Here is a 20,341-nt window from a genome sequence, read left to right on the forward strand (position 1 = left end):
ACCCCCTTAGCAACGGTCACCGTTGAGACGGAGGAAGACGCCCCCAGCGGATTGGCTGCACCGGGCCTCTCTGCAGCGTAGATTGGCTTGAAGCGTCGATAGAGGTCCAGGCCTTGGCAGCCTCTGCCGGAGAATCGGCTGTCCCAGAACCGAGGCAGGACAGAACCTGTGGTGCCCCGCGGCACAGAGGAGCGACAAGATGATCCGCCGGAAGTCCAGCCAATTCCAGGGACTGAAAATGCAATCGGAGCTTGAACAGCACTACGAACTGCGGAGAGAACCCAAGAAAGACCTCAGGTCATTGGATGAATCGGCCACGCGGATGGGAACAGGTGTGCATACCGAGTCGGGGACCGTGGCTTCAGTGAATGCGGATGAAGATCCTGCAGCCGACTTGTTCCCGGTAAGGACTGGACAGAGTCGTCCGCTCATGAATGTTTATAAAAGGGCTCCCCAGCAGGGCGCCACCCGTCGTTATGCTTTCTAACGTTCAAGACGTTTCCCGGGCTGCCTTGGTGAAGAGACAGGGGTGTGTGACCCCCCCTTGTTAATATGCTCATGAATAGTACTTAGGGGTCGCTGAAGCCCAGCCCGCCAGCATTGCTCGTAGCTAGTCTTTAAGATGAGAAGGCAAGTTAGCGCGTTCTTAGGCCCGCTAGAGATTCGCAACGGCTCAAGAACTAGGGGCCACGAACAACACAGCTCTGCCTTTCCCAATCCGCTTTCTCTCTGCAGCCGTCACTGCCCCAGCCCCGGATCTGCATATGGTGAGTGTGAAGAGCTTTGGGGGAAAGTTACCCTTCACACTTGTATTATTCCTTTAGGGCTTCCCCACAATCCTGTCAAACAGCAACGGTATCCTCATTTTACAGATGAGGAGACTGAGGCCCAGAGATGCAGTTACCCGAGATGACTAAGTCAGGTCTCCTGCTGCCCCAGTCCAAAGAGAGTGTGAGAAGAGGGGAGCCAAAGACTGAGAATGTAAATGTAGTATCAGTGCCTCTATGGAGCATTGTACAAATGGGGACACTGAGGTTCACAGAGGGAGACTTGCCCAGTTATACAGTAGGGAGTGGCAGAGACCAGAACTCAAGTTTCCTAATCCTACGCTTTAGAAATGAAGAGGATCATAAGAGTTCATTTTGGCCATACCCTCTATTTACAGATGGAGAAAGTGAGGCCCAGAGAAGGAAGTGACCTGCCTAAGGTTACAAAGCAATTCAGTGGAAGGGCCAAACCTCTAACTCAGGTCTCTTGGTTCCCAGTCCAGTGCTCTAGCCATCATAGCCCTGTTATGAGGGTAATGCATAATGGCCACCAACACATTTTCCCCTCTTTTCCTATGACAGGAAGTACCTGGACATCCATTCCATGCACAGGCTGGAGAAGACAGCCAACGTTGAGGAGATGAGGGAGTATGCGGGGGGAGCAGGGAGGGGAATAAGAGCTAGCTCTTGGGGAAGGCTGGGAGGTGGATGGGCTGGGAAGGCATGAGGAATGCCTGGCTCCAAAGCCTGTTGTACACTAGTGTGGGGCGGTGAAGAGAGGCTCTGGTTGTCGCTCATTCCTTCCTCTCTCCCTCCCAAGGGTGCTGGCCGAGCTGTTGGGACTAGGCTCTCCTGCACAGAGCCTGCGGGACACCATCACCCTGGACCTCTTCTCCCATGCACTCATCTTCTGCCGCCAACAAGGCTTCTCCCTGGAGCAGACATCAACGGCTTGTGCCCTGCTCCAAGATCTTCACAAGGCCTGTATTGGTAAGAGAAGGCCCCCGAAGGCTGTGAGTCCAGGGGAGAGGAGAAGGCTGGCACAAGTGACCAGGGGAAGTAAAAGCAGGATTAGCACCTGAAATCTTTGTTCTGTCATCACTAGCAGCAGTATCACACCCGTTATTTCACCTTTGAAATCCTCTATTTCCTTATCTATAATAAGGCTACAGCACTAACATTATGAAACTGTTCTGAGAAATATTATATATAATAAATGTAGATATATGCACAGTGCTCAATAAAACAGGTCTTGCTTTACTCCTGGAACTAATTTTCTACAGAATGTTTAACGAGAGCTAAACTATGTCTTTCTTGGTTTATTGTCCATCACTTCCACGAGAAAATACGCTTCTTAAGGGCAGGAACTTGTCTGGTTCAGTGCCCAGAACAGTGCATAGTGGGTACTCAATATTTGTTGCCTGTATCTTTCTACTTCTAAAGCTCATGCTCAATAAGTAGCTGTTGAGTGACTAAAATGAATGATTATCAGGGAGGGTACTCACTGTCACATCTTGCCTTCTCTCCCAGCAACCCCCTTGGGCAACGTGGAGGAATGTTACCGCTACTTCACCAGTGTTCTTTTTTGCCACGGAATCAGGGTCAGTTTCACTCTCCCCCCAGATAAGGTCTAGCCCAGCCTCCCACCCTCTCTTACACACATGACCCTCATCTTCCTCTGAAGGCCACAGTGGGCTCTTCCTGCTCCTGGATTGCTGGGCACTTGGAGAAAAGGTGAGGGCTTCAGGAGGTGGTCAGTCCTCTAACTCCCAATCATCCCCACAGCGGCCCCCCTTCAGTATCAACCTCTTTAAGGAGGAACAGCTGCTGGCCCTGGCAGATTATGTGGTCAACACCTACTTCCGCCACTTCAAGCTCTACAAATATGTCTTCACACCCCAGGTACTGGGCCATGGGCTACAAGAGGCCACCCCTCATCTCCTCCCTTTCCCTCAGTGCAGACGTCTTCCTCCCTCTTCCCAGGTGCGGCTGGATCTGTCTTTGACTTACATGGGGCTACAGGCACCCAAGCTCTGGCCAAAGGATGAGACGGGTAAGGGAGAATGCCGGGGCGAGGGCTGGACTGGGCTGGGGCTGAAGCCTCCTCCTGCCTTCTGGCTTGCAGAGAAAGAAGAGGGCGAAGAGGTGGAGGAGCAGGCACTCACCCCAGATGAGGAGGAACCAGAAACAGTGGTCCAGCCAGAGCCAGAGCCAAGTGAGGACCTGGAGGGGTTAGGGTTCCCTGTGACTTTGGGCAGGTGTGAAATGAAGGGTTTAGACCATATCAGGACTTCAGAATTTTTGTTTTAGTCATGGTGTCCTTTCTCCAAATGATTCCTTATGCAGAAGTCCAAGATGGCAAACAGATAAAAGCACAGCTGCTGGGGGTGAGGCAGGAGTCCCAGAAAAGGATTATAAAACCAATGACAATAGGGCTTCCCTGGCGGTGCAGTGGTTAAGAATCCACCTGCCAATGCAATGGACACGGGTTCAAGCCCTGGTCCGGGAAGATCCCACATGCCGTGGAGCAACTAAGCCTGTGAGCCACAACTATTGAAGCCCGCGTGCCTAGAGCCTGTGCTCCACAACAAGAGAAGCCACCACAATGAGAAATCCGCGTGCCACAAGGAAGAGTACCCCCGCTCGCCACAACTAAAGAAAGCCCACGCACAGAAATGGAGACCCAACACAGCCATAAATAAATAAATAAATAAATAAAAATTAGAAGAAAAGAAAAAAAACCCAATGACAGTAATAGCCAGCACACATTTGACAACACTATGTGCCAGGCAGGCCCTATTTTAAGCATATATATATATAGAGAGAGAGAGAGAGAGACCTTTTTTTTTTTTTGTCTGTGCCGTGTAGCTTGCAGGATCTTAGCTCCCTGACCAGGAATCAAACCCGTGCCCCCTGCAGTGGAATTGTGGAGTCATAACCACCGGACTGCCAGGGAATTCCCACATTTTACATCTATTAACCCATTTAATCCTCTCTCAATCCTAGTTGCTATCACTATCTGCATTTTACACAGAGGAAACTGAGGCATGGAAAGGTTAAGTCACCTGCCTAAGGTCACAAGGCTACTAAGTAGCAATCCAGAAAATGCAGCAGCATAGCCACTCTGCCCATCTTTCTCTCACAGAAGGGCTGGCTGACATTTTCTGAATTGAAGCAACACTGCCACTAGTGTAGCTCCCAGGGCACCCTGGAAGGTTGTGTTTGCCTGGCTAGGGGCAATCCCTCAGCCCCAGACGGCATCTCTTCTGACCCGTCCCTTCTTCCCTGCCCCTGCAGGCCAGGTATCCATCCTCCGGGCCTACATCAAGACCCAGATGAACAAGGAACTGGAGCAGCTCCAACAACTGGTGGAGGAACGGCTCAAGGCCAGTGAGGAAAGGCTCAGCAGCAAGCTGACCGCACTCGAGCGGCCCCTCCAGCTACCTCCAGGCAAAGGCAAGAACAAGACCTAGTGACCCCCACCCTCTTCCCCAATAAAGACCTGGACCAAAGTGACCCTACCCCGCCTCCATCCTGAGCACCTTCTGGGCTTCCCTGCACCAGACACAGGACGCTGGCTCTCCCTGGCGTGTAGCAGATTTTATTGCATACGTGGCACAGGCAGCATGGATAAGGCCAGGCATGGCACTCTGGGTGGCTCTCTTCCACCTCAGCTCTGATCTCAAAGCCCTGGCCAGTGTGGGTAGGTGTACAGGGCTGGTCTCTATGATACTTTGATCAGTGGCGGGCCTGGCCAGGCATGGGGGCCTGAGGCCATAGCCCAGAGGGGCTGGAATGATAAAAATCCTCCTCCTGGAGAGTTCTGCTTCCTGGGATTCCTCAGGGCTGAAGTACTAGCCCAGCACCAGCATGGCCTCATCTTCAGTGATAGTAGCTGAGTCCCCCTCCTCTTCAGGGCCCATCATGGAAAAAGGCCCTGGGGGCCGGTGCTGGAAGAGGGCTGCCCGGTTCTGCTGCTCACCCTTCTTCACCCAGTGTCCATAGAGCCGGAAGGCACAGCTGTCAATGAGGCGCCGCACTGGCCGCAGCGCATAAGGGTCCCTCAACAGTGCACTCTTGGTCAGCGGCCGTACACGGTGGGTGCTTAAGGCCACCCGTCCAGCAGCCAGCACTGTCCACACTGCCACCTGGGAAAGGGGGCAGTGTGAGCTCCACGGGCACATCCACCGAAAGAAAAATCATGGGACAGAGGAGCAGGCCCACACCCTGACACTCTCAGGCTTACCCGGAACCGCTGGCGGGGGCTGAGGTTCCAGGGTTGGCTGCCTTCACAGCGCTCAAAGAATGGGTGCTGTAGGGCTTGCTCAGCTGTCAGGCGCTCCTCAGGATCCACCTGTAGCAGCCTCGAGATCTACGGGAAATGCCAGAGCATGAAGGGCAGCTCTTGGGCCTCCCTCCTTGCCCTCTCATGGCCCCAGCTCACCAGGTCTTTCACAGTGTCAGAACGGTCATCCCACTCAGGTGAACTAAACTGGTACTGGCCCTCCATAATCATGCGTAACATCAGGATCTGGCGTCGGTGCCAGAATGGTGGCGAGCCAGCCAGGAGTGTGAACAAGATCACCCCACAGGCCCAGCTGAGAAAGAGACCACAGTCAGGGAGGACTAGGTGAGCGAATGTGTTGAAGGACACTACACAAAGGAGGAGGGAAGGGGGAGACCAGAAACTCACAGATCGACCTCCTTGCCGTAGCCTGGGTGGGTTTCATCCATGGAGCACTTAAGGATCTCTGGTGCTAGATAACCTGGAGTCCCACACAATTCTGGGGAGAGAGGCCTGAGATTGATAGGATGTCACAGCCCCCTCAAGGACCCTTAACACCAGACCTCTGCTGGAGCCTCAACACCACCAGAGCCCCAAGTGTTCCCATTCTGCTCCTGCCTGCCTTCTGCCAAGTCTCGGTATTAGACCCTAGCCCTGCTGAACAATTCAAGGACCCACCAAGGCTCCTGGTGGCCTTCCTGGGAAAACCTGATTTTTAGATTGACTTAAAGGTGCTATCCAACTGTATCACTTGCCTCCCCCAACCCTCCAGCCAACCCACTCCTCACACAACTTTTTACCACGTTTTTACATATATACACACATAGAAAACAAAACTTAAATCTTTTCTACATTCCTTTCTGCCCAAATCTATTCCTCCTCCTATAATCTCTACTGCAGTTAGTGGAACCACCACTCAACCAAGGGGAATGAGTAGGAATATGGGATTTCTTAAGGCACATTCTGGGTAAATTGTTTGTTTAAAACCCTTCCCTGGCTTCCCATCATGGCCTCAGGATCAAGTCTAGACTCCTACAGCACAGAACCCTCCATGACTTGATCTAAGCCTGTATTTTTAGTTTCTTCTGGCACCAATTCTTCCATCCCAGCAATTTCCAAACTGTGATCCATGGCACACTTCGAAGAGATCTTAATAGGCCTGAATTGAGAAACTGAATTTCTCTGGGGAAATTCATTCCAACTCAAACTATTTACTGAACGCCTACCATGTGCCAAGCACCACACTAGACACAGTGGCGAATTTGATGTGCCCTTACCAAGTTCACCACCTGCCAGAAAGCAAACAAATAACAGAGTAAGACATGTATCATGAAGTGGGGGAGATATAAGAGCAAAAAGCAAGGGCTCTAACCTGACATAGAACTTTAAAGTAAAAGCTAAATTATCCAAGCCAAGGGAGAGGCTGGAGTGGGCAGGGGCAAAAATGATGCAGAATAGGGCAGTGTATGTGGCAGCCCAAAGGGACACAAAGCACAGCATATGGAAGATGTGTAAGTCCACAGATTAAGACCATGAACTCTGGAGTCATACTGCCCAAGTTCAAATCACACCTATGTGACCTTGGGCAAGTCACCTCACCTCATTAAGCCCACTTATAAAATAGACACAAATACTATTTCAGAGCTGTTGAGAGGATCTAGAGAAATAAGCCATGTAGACGCAGTGTGGTGCCTTACTCACAGTAAGTGCCCAGTGGATGTTAGCTATTAGTAAGTCCAATGCAGAGCCACTGAAGGAGAGGAAGTAGTATATTAAAGGCTCTGAGGAGTCTCACAGTTGAACTTTGTTTAGTTTTCCACTTGCACTAGAAATGGTTGTCACAACAAATGTGTGGGCACGAGGTGAGAAGGGCTGTCGCGCCACACCAGGCTCCTCATAGCACCTAAGCAGCACACTGTGGACCTGCCTCCGCCAGACCCCAAAGGCACAGCTGAGCCCTGCTACCCCTCGCTCCCTCTTTTTCCTCCTGTGACAAGCCCAGCCTCCCCAGGCCGAGGTCCGAGCCCCTTCCTCTGTGGGTCCCTACAGCTGAATCAGGTACTCCTTCCTGGCTTCCTGGCATGGCTCCTTGCCTGCTGTGTGCCATGATCTTCTCACTTGTCTGCCTCCAGGTCAGGAAGCCCACACTGATTTGCACACGAGGCTCTGCACCCAGTGGGGACCTGGCAAGTGCTCACTGACCTTCCTTTCCTTGGTACTTGGGACCCAGTTCTCAGACCCAGCCAACCAGCCCCAGGCCTGAGCCTCTTTCTCTCCCAAGCCTCTCAGGGTACCAGGTCCCCTCACCTCGAAGCTTCTCATCAGGTTCCAAGTGGCAGGAGAACCCAAAATCTGATAGTCGGATCTGCATATTGTCATCTAGGAGAATATTCTCAGGCTTCAGGTCTCGGTGTACAATGTTGTTAGCGTGGAGAAAGCTCACTGCTTCCAGCAGAGACCTCATGATGGACCTGAGGGAGGCACAGTCTGCTTTGCTTCCCCCTGTCCCGCCCCACCCCCTGCTCATCCCAGGGGTTGCAGGCTCACCCATTACCTGGTTTCCTTTTCTGAGAGGGCCACCTTCTCTGTGAGATAGTCAAACAGCTCTCCCTTCCGCATCCTAAGGGATAGGAGGGGTTGGGAGATAGGTGCACCTCACAGTGGTGGCTGAGAAAAGAAGCCAGTGCTCACAGAAAATACCACGGAAGAGGCCAGTAAAGAGATCCCTCTGTAGACAAATGAAAGGGTCTCGAGACAGAGCACTCCAAGAGTGAACCGGATGTCAGGGGCACTTTGGCCCAATGGGTTGGCCGTCGAAATATCTGCACTGTGCCACAAGGGGGCTATTTTAGCAAGAATAAGTGCCTTGTGATAATAATCATTTACAGGAAGTCTGTGTTATCTGAGAATACACTCACAAAACGCCTTCTGAAGTGAATCTATTTAGACCACGGACCAAAATTTTCCAGTTAATAGTAGGAAGAAAGTTGAATGGGACTTTATTTTGAATTTTGCTTATTTTATCTTGTCTTTAAAATCTGAGGTTATAATTGCAACTCTGCATCAATCCTTGAAATAAAGAACACACCAGGTTCTGCAAAGTTGCATGGTGGTGTAACAGACACTTCCCACTTCCCCTCGACTTTTGCAGAGGGTCATTACTGTCTGAAGACTTTGTAAGTTTCTTCCAAGGGCCTCTCTTAAACATCTGGTATCCAAACCATTCTCTTTTGAAGTACCTTTGCAACTGGTTTGCATTATAGCACTGTATAATATCTGACATTCAGCTTTAGACCGACCAGAAAAAGAACTGATGGGCAGACAGAGACTCCAGTGGAGGGTGTTAAACACTGGGAGACTGGTGAGGGAGAGTCTATTTATATGTGGTCAGCTCACGAATAAACACCCTCCTCCTAAAACAGGGTCTCATGAAGACCCTTTGTACTTAGCTGGTCACTATGACTCTTGAAGAACTTGCCTCAATCTGGGCACCTAGGGAGAAGGGCCAGAGCCCTGAGCTGGCAGGCAGGCCTGAGTGGGAGCAGAGGAAGGTCTTCAGCCCACTGTGCTGTAAGGCTGGGGCCATGCATGGAGGTGAGGAGGAGGCTTCTCGATTGGGGCTGGGAGATACTCACAGGTCAAACACCAGGAACATGAAGCTAGAAGACTCGTAGGAATCGATGAGAGTGACTGGGGAAAGAGGCAGAAAGGCAGAGAGACAGAGATGGAAAGGAGCAGATGCACATTAAAGGGCCTTTTCCACCCTGAGGCAGCAGTGGACTGTTACTGGGAAGGAAGGAGAACCAAAGGAGGCAGTAGGGACCCAAAGGCTGGCCACACTTTGAGGTGCAGCGGAGCCAGGACTAAGGGAGCAGAGGCATGGAGGCAGTGCTGGGGGAAGTGGGCTGTGGGCAGGGCTAACAGGAGCAGGGAATGCAGCCTCACTGATGTGGGGGTGGCCGGCGACCTGGCGAAGGATGTGTGTCTCTCGCCGCGTGGCTTCTCGCACCTCCTCCAGCTGCTCAGGACTCAGCCGCTCAGCTGTCACCTCCATGATCTTCACCGCAAACTCCCGGCCAGTAACTCGATGCACGCAACGGCGGACTACAGAGCTCACTCCTCTGCCAGAGTCAGACAACGCACAAGTCAGGGCCTCCTGCTCTCTCATTTCCACGCAGAGTAGAGCCTTGGCAGCCTCACACCCACTATGCCAGACTCTGGAAACCCATTTAGACAACAGGGCGAACTCCCAAGGAGCTCACCCTGGCCTGCAGGAGCTTCACAGCAGCATCAGCAAGCAACCTGGGCATCCAGCAATGTGCAACACAAAGCTCATAGGGCAGGCAGGCAGGCAGGGGTCCTGGGTTCCAGTCTCTGCCACTCCCTCCATGGGTGAGCCTAGGCACTGGGCCCCAGAACCTGCCCCTTGCCCTAGAACCCCACAGGGAGAAAGTGGGAAGGCTTCCTCCAGATTTTACCCACTTCCATGGTTACCCCATCTAAATCCCAAAGTTCCCCTACAATATCTCAAGTGAAGGAGGCTCCAAATAAATATTGGGCCACTGACCAGAAGACCAAAGTTGAGAAGTAGGAGATCTCGGTTTAGGCCCCAAATCTGTCACTAATTAACCTCCAAGTGACCCACTGACATAAGGTCTCTGGGCTTCCACTTCACCTGCTCTGAAACGTAGCCAACAATATCTTGAAGGGATGCTGAAAGGCGTTAATGAGGTAGAGACAGGAAAGCCCATTTGGCTTTGTAAAGACAAAGTCCTAGGGAATTCCACGTGGTCCAGTGGTTAGGACTCCACTCTTCCACTGCAGAGGGCTCGGGTTCGATCCCTGGTCAGGGAACTAAGATTACACAAGCCGCATGGCATGGCCAAAAAGAAGAAAAAAACACAAAGTCCTAGACAGGGATTTCCTTGCTTGGCTCTGTCACCAACTCCGTGTGACCCTACAAGTATTTCAGGCTAAGGTGAAAATCTCTCCAGGATCTGACCTCATACCACATTTCGCATGCTGGTTCCCTGGCTGCCATTCACAACCTCACTGCCGTGCTCCCAGGGCCTCCTTGCCTTTATGTAACTCCTTTTGCTTGAAATGCCTGTCACCCACATCTCTGGTTCAATCAATGGATGCAAACTATTGACCCTCCAGGCAAACACAGCCCACAGATATATTACACTGTGGTCAGTGCATTGTTATTTACAAATCTGAATTCACATATCTTAGTTGGAACAAGAACGCTCCAGCTGCCACAATGCTCACCACTTCCTCTTTTTTTTTTTTTTTTTTTTGCAGTACGCGGGCCTCTCACTGTTGTGGCCTCTCCCGTTGCGGAGCACAGGCTCCGGACGCAGACGCGCAGGCTCAGCAGCCATGGCTCACGGGCCCAGCCGCTCCGCGGCATGTGGGATCTTCTCAGACTGGGGCACGAACCCGCGTCTCCTGCATCGGCAAGCGGACTCTCAACCACTGCGCCACCGGGGAAGCCCACCACTTCCTACTCTTTTACTCTTGGCCACTTCACAGTTTTCATTTTCTGCCCAACTACAAAGGGCACCTGAGTTTGAGGTCCCTGGTCTAATTATTACTCATCTTTTAATGAACCTCTGAGAATTTGTGGAAAGCTGGAGACCTCTGCCACATATATCCAACATTTTTATTATTTCGGGGCAGGGGGGTGGTCAAGGATCCTTTGAAGCCATAAAGCAAAGAATCCCCGCTTTAAGGCCCAAAATGAATGCTGCGTCTACCAATTCTTTGTTTATTCTCCAGGAGGGAGGGACCACTCCCATCGCTGGTATCCTATAGCATGTTATCTGTAGGAGCATTCCCCTTTTTTTCTTTTATTTATTTATTTTATTTATTCTTTTTTTTTTTGGCTGCATTGGGTCTTCGTTGCTATGCGCGGGCTTTCTCTAGTTGAGGTGAGTGGGGGCTACTCTTCATTGTGGTGCGCGGGCTTCTCACTGCAGTGGCTTCTCTTGTTGTGGAGCATGGGCTCTAGGCAGGCGGGCTTCAGTAGCTGTGGCTCGCGGGCTCTAGAGAGCAGGCTCAGTAGTTGTGGCGCATGGGCTTAGTTGCTCCTTGGCACGTGGGATCTTCCCGGACCAAGGCTCGAACCCATGTCCCCTGCATTGGCAGGAGGATTCTCAACCACTGCGCCACCAGGGAAGCCCCTACCTGTAGGAGCATTCCCTTTTAATTAAGCCTTCCTACTATGTGTCATGACTATCTACATGGGAAACCTGGGTGTTCAGACTCAAAGTCCAAACTCTTCCTACTGATGCACCCCAGTACCTTGTTCTCTGCCCACCCCTTAAATCTTAAGACTTCCCCAGGATCCCATCCTTGGCCCTGTTCTCAGGCTATATACACTCTCAGTAATCTTATCCACCTCCATGACTTCAACATTCATGCTGAGATGTCTACCCCACCCCCTCGCCATTTTTTTTTTTATTTTTGGCTGCACCACACAGCTTGCGGGATCTCAGTTCCTCGACCAGGGATTGAACTCGGGCCATGGCAGTGAAAGCCCGGAAGCCTAACCACTAGGCCACCAGGGAACTCCCCTAGATGTCAGACCAACACATCTTACTGAATAAATTGCTTCCCAAGGGTCCTAGAGACCTCTCACTGTCATCATGACCACTGAACACTTCATCTTCCCGACACTAGCTCCTCAATTCCTGATCTCAATTAATAGCAGTGCCATTCAATCCGACTCCCAAACTAGAAACACTGGTGCTATTCTTGGCTTCGCCCTCTCCTTCACAATCTACAACATCCAACCAGTCCAGCCCATCCTGTATTATCTCTCAAATCTGTTTCCTAGTACTCCATCCCCACCACTACGATGGCCTCCTAACTGATCTCCCTGCTGCTAATCTCAACCACTGCCACCCATCTGCCACACTGCTTTGAGAACTAGCTTCTTAAAACAGTCCCAATTGTGTCATTCACTGCTTAAAAACTTCCCTGTTTAAATTCTTTACTAAGTTCTGTGTTCCCTCATTCCTCAGCAGTACCCTTAAAGCAACTGTCCTCTTTTTAAATGATACCTAATACTTTCAACCTTACAGTTACCTGTGGAATGCATTCAAAATTCTTGTTTTCTTTCCATACTGCCTCCCTATTAATTACAAGATAAAAGTCAAATCCGAATTCCTTCATCTGTCACTCAAGGCCTTCACCAACTTCTTAGTCTCTTTTCAGCCTCATCCCTGGCTATAACCCTGCTCTTCAACCTTTGTTTCAGTGACTTATAACTTGTCACCAATTTCCAGAATGTGTCAAGCTCTTTTAAAGCTTCAGGTCTGAAATTGGTACTCTGGAAAAAGTAATTTAGTTAGAGTGTGCAGGTAATTTACTGTGCAGGAAAAACAAGAGGGAAAAGGTAGAAGAGAGAGACGAGGTATGATGCTACCACAGTAATCTTGGAATGAAACGATAAGGACCCTACTCTCTGATCTGCCTTCTTCAAAACTGGTTCTTCTGTGCCCTTGGCAGTGGAACCACTGTTTTTACCTAAGGGCTCTTCCTAGCCTCAGTGCATCTTCCCTCACCTGGTCCTGAAACCTTGTAGCATCTCAGGACTTGGATCTCAGCTCTCTTCTTTTCCCAATATTCTCTCTTCCCTGTGACCTCCAACCAGACCCAGGAGTTTTGTGTCTTTTTTTAAAATTTTGATCACGCCATGCGCGGCATGTGGGATCTTAGTCCCCTGACCAGGGATCAAATCCATGCCCCCTTCAGTGGAAGCACAGAGTCCTAACCACCAGACCGCAGGGAATTCCCCCCAGGGGCTTTAAATACCAACTATGTGCAAATGCTTCCTGCTACGCTGTCTCAAGCCTTGATTTCTCTCCAGAATTCCTGACTCCAACAACCTTTTTGACATCTCCATGTGCTATCTAAAAGAAGTCTGAACAAATCTAACGGTCACACCACCATTGGATTTCCTGGCCTCAGCAGCATGTGTCACAGCAGACCATGCCAACCTTCCAGAAATACACTCTTCCTTTTTTTTAAAGTTGGTGGGTTTTTTAAAAAATTAATTTATTAATTTATTTTTGGCTGCACTGGGTCTTCATTGCTGCGCGCGGGCTTTCTCTAGTTGCAGCAAGCGGGGGGGCTACTCTTCGTTGCAGTGTGCGGGCTTTTCACTGCCGTGGCTTCTCTTGTTGTGGAGCACAGGCGCCTGGCATGTGGGCTCAGCAGTTGTGGCTCACGGGCTCTAGAATGCAGGCTCAGTAGTTGTGGCGCACGGGCTTCGTTGCTCTGTGGCATATGGGATCTTCCTGGACCAGGGATTGAACCCATGTCCCCTGCATTGGCAGGGAGATTCTTAACCACTGCACACCAGGGAAGTCCCAAACATACTCTTGTGTTTTTCTTTCTAACTCACAGATGGCATCTCTGTAGTTTCCCTTGCTGGCTCCTCCTTCTCTAACTCTTTAATGGTGACACGCCCCACAGTCTGAGCCTAGGTCTCTTTCACTACTTCACATTTCTCTTGCCAACTACTATCTATATGCTGATGCCTCCCAAGTAAACAGCTCTAGCCCAGCGCTCTTGTTTGAGTTCCAGACTCACATGCCCACTGGACAGCTCCAGTTGGTGGAACTCTTGACTTGCTCACACCTCCCTCCAGACTGATCTTCCCCAGTCTTCTTCATTTCAGTAAATGGTACTCAAGCACTCAAATCCAAACCTTAGAATTTATTCTTGTTTTCTTCCCTTTCCCTTGTGGTCCATATCCAATCCTTCAGGAAATTGTATCAAGTCTCCCTTCAAGCCATCACCTAAATTATCCACTTCTCTCCATCTCTACCACTACCACTCTAGTCTAAACCATCACCATCTCTAGCCTGAATGAATCAATAGCTTCCTAGCTGGTCTCTATGCTTCCATTCTTGCCCCTCTCCTATCCACTCTCCACATAAGAGCCAGAATGATCTTTTTTAAATGTAACAACACACCTGTATTAAGCACTCACCATGTGCCAGGACGTGTCCTAAGAGTATCATATTAACTCTTTCTGTCCTCACAGCAACCTACAAGGTAGGCTCTTTTTTTAATTCTCCCATTTATAATGGAGAGACTTTGAGGCATAGAAAGGTTAAGTTCCTAGGCCCCAAATCACAGAAATGTAAATCAGATCATATTACTACCCTACTGGAAACCACCAGTATCACCAGAGCAAACTTTACATTCCTTACCCTAGGGAATTCCCTGGCAGTCCAGTGGTTAAGACTTTGCCTTCCAATGCAGGGGGTGCGGGTTCGATCCCTGGGGAGCTAGGATCCCACGTGCCTTGCGGCCAGAAAACCAAAACATAAAACAGAAGCAATATTGTAACAATCAGTAAAGAATTTAAAGATGGTCCAGAAAAAAAAAAAAAAAAAAGATGGTCCGCATCAAAAAAAATATTAAAAAAAAATTCCTGGAACTTCCCTGGTGGCGCAGTGGTTAAGAATCCGCCTGCCAATGCAGGGGACACAGGTTCGAGCCCTGGTCTGGGGAGACCCCACATGCCGTGGAGCAACTGAGCCTATACACCACAACTACTGAGCCTGCCCTCTAGAGCCCACAAGTCACAACTACTGAAGCCCAGGCGCCTATAGCCCGTGCTCCGCAACAAGGGAAGCGACCGCGATGATAAGCCCGTGCACCGCAACGAAGAGTAGCCCCCACTCGCCGCGACTAGAGAAAAGCCCGAGGCAGCAACGAAGACCCAACACAGCCAAAAATAAATAATTAATAAATAAATAAATTTATTTTTTAAAAAATTCCTTATCCTGGCCCAAGGCTCTACATAATCCAACCTCTATTTACCTCTCCAACTTAATTTCCTCCACCTTTTCCCACTCTTACAACATTCTAGTCACTATCATCTTCTATCTGTTGCTTGAATAGGCCCTTTCCTATGCTGAGCCTTTGAACATGGCAGTTCCCTCTGCCCGGAATATATCCTGCCTCAGCTCATGACCTGTTCATTCTCATCGTCCAAGTCTCAACTCCATTAATTTCTCTTGTTCCATAACCCTATTTAATTTCTCCCTAGCACTTACAATGAACTTTAACTTGTTTTCATGTCTATTGTCTCTCTCTACCACTGGAACATAAACTCCAGGAGAACAGAAATCTTGTAAGATGTTAAGGTGTGGGTCTTACATCTCCAGTGCCTAGCACAGTGCACCCAGCACATTGTACATGCTTAGGAAACCTTGATGAATAAATGTATCGGCCACTGCCTCTACAGGTGATGACTTCCTTCTATTTGGTGTGTGCTGAACTCCAACTCATCCTTCAAGACCCAAATATCACCACTTCTGGGAAGATGTGGTTTTCTGAGACCCAGCAGCACTTTTTACACAGCCTGATACTTTTTATATGTTCATGTGTCTCCTTCAGTCACATCACTTGGAGTACCTCCAAGGCATAAACATCTCTTCTACACTCCCCATGTTTATCTTTGTGTCTGGCACCCAGTAGGTGCTTGAATTATGTTTGTTGAACACACAAATGAATGAATTCGTGAAAAAATGGGGGTTGACCCAGAATAAGAGTCTAGTCACCAAATGTTCCTCCACTCACCACTGACCCTTCTCATTTAGAACTCTTCAGCCCTCAGAGAGAACTGTGTACCCTGGCTAGGACCTGACCTCTCTGGACCTCTGTTTCCCTGCCGTGAGCTCACCTGCCAATGACGTCCTTAGGGTCGTACTTCTGGTAAAACTCCTTGGCCGCAGCCCAGTCGGGCAGCTCATCCTCCGTTCCCACGTCCAGCGTCATTTTGAAGTAGGTGGGGGCCTGTGTGGAGGAAACGGAGGGCAGTGAAGGCAGGGAGGCCCACAGGCTCTGAGAGGACGAACATCGCGGCTCGCAGAGGCGCAGCCCTTGCGGCTGGGGAGCCAGGATCCTGTGGGATGGGGACGGGGTGGGGGAAGGACAGGGACTAGGGAGACCCCACGAAAGGGCCTTAGGGGTCGGGACGGGATAGCAAGGCAGGGAGGGGGGCGGGGGAGAGGAAGGGAAAAGGTGCGGAGGAAGAGGGGAAGGGGCAGTCGGGCTGGTGGCTGTTGCTGCGCAGGCGCACTTGGGCGGGCGCTGGGAGGGGGCGCGGGGTCTCGCGCGGGCTCACCCGCGGGGGCGGGGAGAGAAGTCAGAGTCGACGCGATGCCGCCCTGTCGCCTGGTTCGCCTCTAGTCCCTTACCTTATCCACAGGCAGTGCCGGCGACGACCTCAGGCCCCGCCCCCATTCTGTCCGCCAATGGCCAGCGCCACCCGAAGACTGAGGTTCAAAGACCCTTCCGATTGGAAACTGGTAGTCCAATAAGAAGCCGAGAGTCCCGAGGCTGGCGCGGGAGTTGGAGCTCGGAGTTACCTGGGGTTGCGACGCTAGGGCGGGGCTTCAGATACGGCCAATCAGGGCACGGCATCTGCTGGGGCCAGCAGGGGGCGGAGCTTATTGACCAGTGGGGCTGGAGGCCTGGAACGGGACCCGGAAGTTAGATTTACCGGTAAGTGTGACCTCCGGGTAGCTGGGACGCGGGACTCGCTGCGCCTTCGACTCCCGGACTTGGGCATGGTCCCCTCAGTCTCTCAGAATCCCTATCTCAATTCGGCTTTTAAAAATATTAGCAGCCTAGTCCAAAGCGCCTGCTTTGAGGAGCAGAGCATGCAGCTTGGCCCTCAACCTGGCTACTTGGTACGAACTTGTACGAGCCACGGCCCGTCAGGCAGAAGAGGCTTTGTCGTCCTGTGGCTGCTCCGACTCTCGAATACCTCCAAAGCCCTAGTGCTCACCATCTGGGGTTATACATTTTCCCAGTCTTCCACTACCACCTCCCGAAAGCCTTGGGGAATATCACACTTTGTTCGAGGCCTACCAGGTTATGAGATTCTGCCAGGAGCGACTCACTTCATAAATCTCAGCGCACAGCTCAACCCTGGCATTCACTTACTCATTCAACAAATATTTGTTGAGCGTCTAAGAGTTAGACTAATAGCAATGAAAAAAAATAAGGTCCCTACCCTTGTGGAGGTTGTGTTCCAGGAGGCAGAGAATGAATTCATTTAATCTTAGAAATGTCACTTTGGGATTGCAAGCATGTAAGAGGAGAAAAACGAGTCCAAGTAACTTTTTAACAGAGTACTTTGACCTTATACCGTTAATCTAAAGACAAAATAGTTGCAAAGAAATCTTGTACTTAGTAGACTTGTTGTTTGGTAGCATAATGGGATAATTATTTTGAAATTGAGCAAGTCAATAAAGATTGATGTAGTTGGCAGCCTAGATTCTTACTGTGGGAATATGGAATTTAGAATAGGGAAAGGAGAGCACCTTATGATTGATTGAAATTGGAGGTATGATTTCAAGAAATGACTTAAGATAGATAAAATTAGATATTTTCTAGCTCTAACCTCTGAAAGGGCCTAGAAGCAATAATGTCCCAGTAGAGTGAGCATAGCTAGTGTCTAGATACTGATTTCAAAGTAACAGTCCTCAATAAAAGAAACCAGGCCTCCTTGGGAGAAATGGCCAATTCCCAGGCTGGAGCAGAGAAAGTACAAGATGAGCCTGGAATAATTTGTGCCAGAAAGCAAGTGAAGAAAGATGGGGACTTAAACACAAGAACCAGGTTGAAATCAGGGACAAAAAGGATAATGAGACTGAGAGGGCTATGAGGGAGCCTTCTGATGTACTAGAAATGTTCTATTCACCTAGGTGGTGATTACACAGGTGTGTTCGTGTAAAAACATTCACCATTCGGCACACATAAGATCTGTGTACTTTACTGTAGGTAAATTATACCGCAACAAAACAATTTAAGAAGGCTAATGACAGTAATGGGTATAACAAATTGAATTTAAAAACAATCTGAGACCATACTGACACTAAAAATTGTAAATAAATAAATGAAAGAGAAAAAGACCTTCTTTATAGTAGAATGCCAACTAATAAGTATAGAAAGAATGATAAAGTTAAAACATCAACATTTTGTAAGCCTCAGAATAACTGACTTGGGCAAAATGGACATTAAAATTACTGGTAAAAAGTTGCTGAGGTATTTATACAGGTAACTTTTTTTTTTTGGTAAATTTATTTATTTTATTTTTGTCTGCGTTGGGTCTTCGGTGCTGCGCACGGGCTTTCTCTGGTTGTGGTGAGCGGGGGCTACTCTTCGTTGCGGTGCGTGGGCTTCACACTGTGGTGGCTTCTCTTGTTGCAGAGCATGGACTCTAGGCTCGCGGGCTTCAGTAGTTGCAGCACGCAGGCTCAGTAGTTGTGGCGCACGGGCTTAGTTGCTCCGCGGCATGTGGGATCTTCCCAGACCAGGGCCTGAACCCGTGTCCCCTGCATTGGCAGGCGGATTCTTAAGCACTGCGCCACCAGGGAAGTCCCTATACAGATAACTTTTTAATTACAAAGGAAAAAAGTATCTTTACCTCTGCAGAAATCTGACAGACACTACCTTAAAATCAAGTTGTCAATGTTACCTCCACCAGTAAAAGGGCAAATTGACATATACCTCTCGATGTGATGTATTGAGGACATACAGCTTATGTAATATTTTAGCCAAAAATGCATAACCTGAATTCAGTCATAAGAACCCAAACCGAGAGACGTTCTACAAAAGGCCTCACCTCAAAAATGTCATGAAAGACAAAAAAAGAAAGGGTGAGGACCTACTAAAAATTGAAGAATGCTAAAGAGATATGACAAACTAAATGCAATAAGTGTTCCCACACTGGACCCTAAAGCAGAAATTGCTATACAGGACATTACTGGGACAACTGGCAAGTTTGAATATGGACTATATAGTAGAAGATAATATTGTACTGATGTTAACTTCTCTGAATTATATAATTGTACTGTAGTTATGTGAGAGAATATCCTTGTTCTTAGGAGATATAGATCATGAGGTATTTAGAGATGAAGGGCCTTCAACTTACCCTCAAATGATTCAGCAGTAACAATTACGTATATTTAGAAAGATATAAAGCAAATGTGGTGAAGTTAAACATTATAAATCTAGGTAAGAGTACACATGAGTTCATTGTACTGTTACTGTTCTATAGATTTGAAATTTTTTCAAAATAAGGAGTTAAAAAATAGCAAGACCTCATGTAATCAGTTTGGGGAAATGGGATATTCTAGTAAACTGAAGCTGCTAATTAATCAAATACTAGCTTCAAAAATTTTTTGTAAAAAATCTCTCTAAAATGAGTTATCCTGATGCCCAGGCAGCAATTCACACAAATTAAATCAGAATCTCTGGGGGGGTAAAGCTCAGGCATAAGTTACTTTTTAAGGCTCCCCAGGAGGTTCCATTGTGAAGTCAAGGTTCAGAACCACTGCTGTTTATATGGCTTCTACCCATTGTTGTAGTTCTAACCTCTGGACCAACAATGGATTCCCTTCACTTTTCCTTCCTGAAACACTCTGGAACACTGAAAACAACCATCATGTGCCCCTCCTTCCCCTTTAATCTTCATCGTGCAACATCTCTAATTCCTTTAGGTGCTCTGCTGGTGAAATCACCCCAAAATTTCATTCCCAGGGTACGTGTACTTCAAAAAACATGTACAAGAATGTCCAAAGCAGCATGATTCATAATATCCTAATGGGAAACATTCCAAAAGTCCACTAACAGAAAATCGGTAAATTGTAATATAGTCATATAATGGAATACTATACAGTAACGAAAACTACAGCTACACCAAATATTGATCAATCTCACAAGCGATGTTAAGTAAAAGCAGCAAGACATAAAAAGAATACATATGATTCCATTTATATAGTGTTCAAATGCAGGCAAAACCAAACTACATTGTTAGAAGTCAGAATACTTGTGGGTAACAAACAGAAAGTTACCTGGGGGAAGAAACGAAGGTGTAGTGATTGAGAGGGGTATAAAGGAGGGTTTGGAGTGCTGGCAATGTTAAATTGGTTACATTGACTGAATGGTGGTTTTTCAGATGTTTTCTTTGTGTTAACTTATTGAGCTGTCTATTCTGTTTTGGATATTTTGCTTTGTGTACCTCACAATTTTAAAAATGTTTAAAATATTATCACAAGGCCCAAGATACAGGATATGAAAATTCATTATAATCATACAAGTTTCTACATACAGGGTGGTGGTTGCTATTATCCAATCCTTTCACTCCTCTCTCAGCTCTGGAACTAACTGTCTAGGTTGAATTCCAGCTCTGCCACTTACTAGCTGTGTGACCTTGGATAATCTGTGCCTGTTTCCTCAACTATAAAATAAA

At 48.6% G+C, this 20,341-nt stretch overlaps 2 protein-coding genes across 3 annotated transcripts; one reads left to right on the forward strand and one right to left on the reverse strand.

The window, feature by feature from the left end:
• Positions 1–152: 152 nt before the first annotated feature.
• Positions 153–4,295, forward strand: CFAP119 (cilia and flagella associated protein 119). 2 transcript variants are annotated; one of them, XM_065892810.1, is made up of 9 exons: positions 200–403; positions 736–767; positions 1,350–1,415; positions 1,588–1,757; positions 2,298–2,368; positions 2,553–2,669; positions 2,751–2,820; positions 2,893–2,982; positions 4,065–4,295. In XM_065892810.1, the coding sequence occupies exons 1-9, from the start codon at positions 200–202 to the stop codon at positions 4,238–4,240; spliced, it is 996 nt and encodes a 331-aa protein (XP_065748882.1). In that variant the 3' UTR covers positions 4,241–4,295. The 2 variants fall into 2 exon arrangements, with proteins under 2 accessions (XP_065748883.1, XP_065748882.1); XM_065892811.1 differs by lacking the exon at positions 1,350–1,415 and having other exon boundaries at positions 153–403.
• A 57-nt stretch (positions 4,296–4,352) lies between these two features.
• PHKG2 (phosphorylase kinase catalytic subunit gamma 2) lies at positions 4,353–16,312 on the reverse strand. Its single transcript, XM_065892809.1, has 10 exons — positions 16,205–16,312; positions 15,761–15,873; positions 8,998–9,173; positions 8,688–8,742; positions 7,607–7,672; positions 7,360–7,523; positions 5,461–5,551; positions 5,212–5,365; positions 5,014–5,139; positions 4,353–4,915 (listed from the first exon to the last, which is right to left on the reverse strand). The coding sequence occupies exons 2-10, from the start codon at positions 15,853–15,855 to the stop codon at positions 4,622–4,624; spliced, it is 1,221 nt and encodes a 406-aa protein (XP_065748881.1). The 5' UTR covers positions 15,856–15,873; positions 16,205–16,312; the 3' UTR covers positions 4,353–4,621.
• Positions 16,313–20,341: the final 4,029 nt, after the last annotated feature.

The sequence above is a fragment of the Phocoena phocoena genome, chromosome 15, assembly GCF_963924675.1.
Source record: "Phocoena phocoena chromosome 15, mPhoPho1.1, whole genome shotgun sequence".
In the NCBI taxonomy this organism is placed as follows: domain Eukaryota; kingdom Metazoa; phylum Chordata; class Mammalia; order Artiodactyla; family Phocoenidae; genus Phocoena; species Phocoena phocoena.

Bases quoted from the DNA above. Each gene is read 5' to 3' on its own strand.
- CFAP119 (XM_065892810.1), top strand. From the start codon at position 200: ATGATCCGCCGGAAGTCCAGCCAATTCCAGGGACTGAAAATGCAATCG. The intron at 404-735 runs GTAAGGACTGGA...TTCTCTCTGCAG, and splicing joins CTGCAGCCGACTTGTTCCCG to CCGTCACTGCCCCAGCCCCG. The intron at 1,416-1,587 runs GTATGCGGGGGG...CTCCCTCCCAAG, and splicing joins AACGTTGAGGAGATGAGGGA to GGTGCTGGCCGAGCTGTTGG.
- PHKG2 (XM_065892809.1), bottom strand. From the start codon at position 15,855: ATGACGCTGGACGTGGGAACGGAGGATGAGCTGCCCGACTGGGCTGCG. The intron at 7,673-8,687 runs GTGAGTATCTCC...CCTATCCCTTAG, and splicing joins ATGTTCCTGGTGTTTGACCT to GATGCGGAAGGGAGAGCTGT. The intron at 5,552-7,359 runs GTGAGGGGACCT...CTCTCTCCCCAG, and splicing joins ACCTGATGAGAAGCTTCGAG to AATTGTGTGGGACTCCAGGT.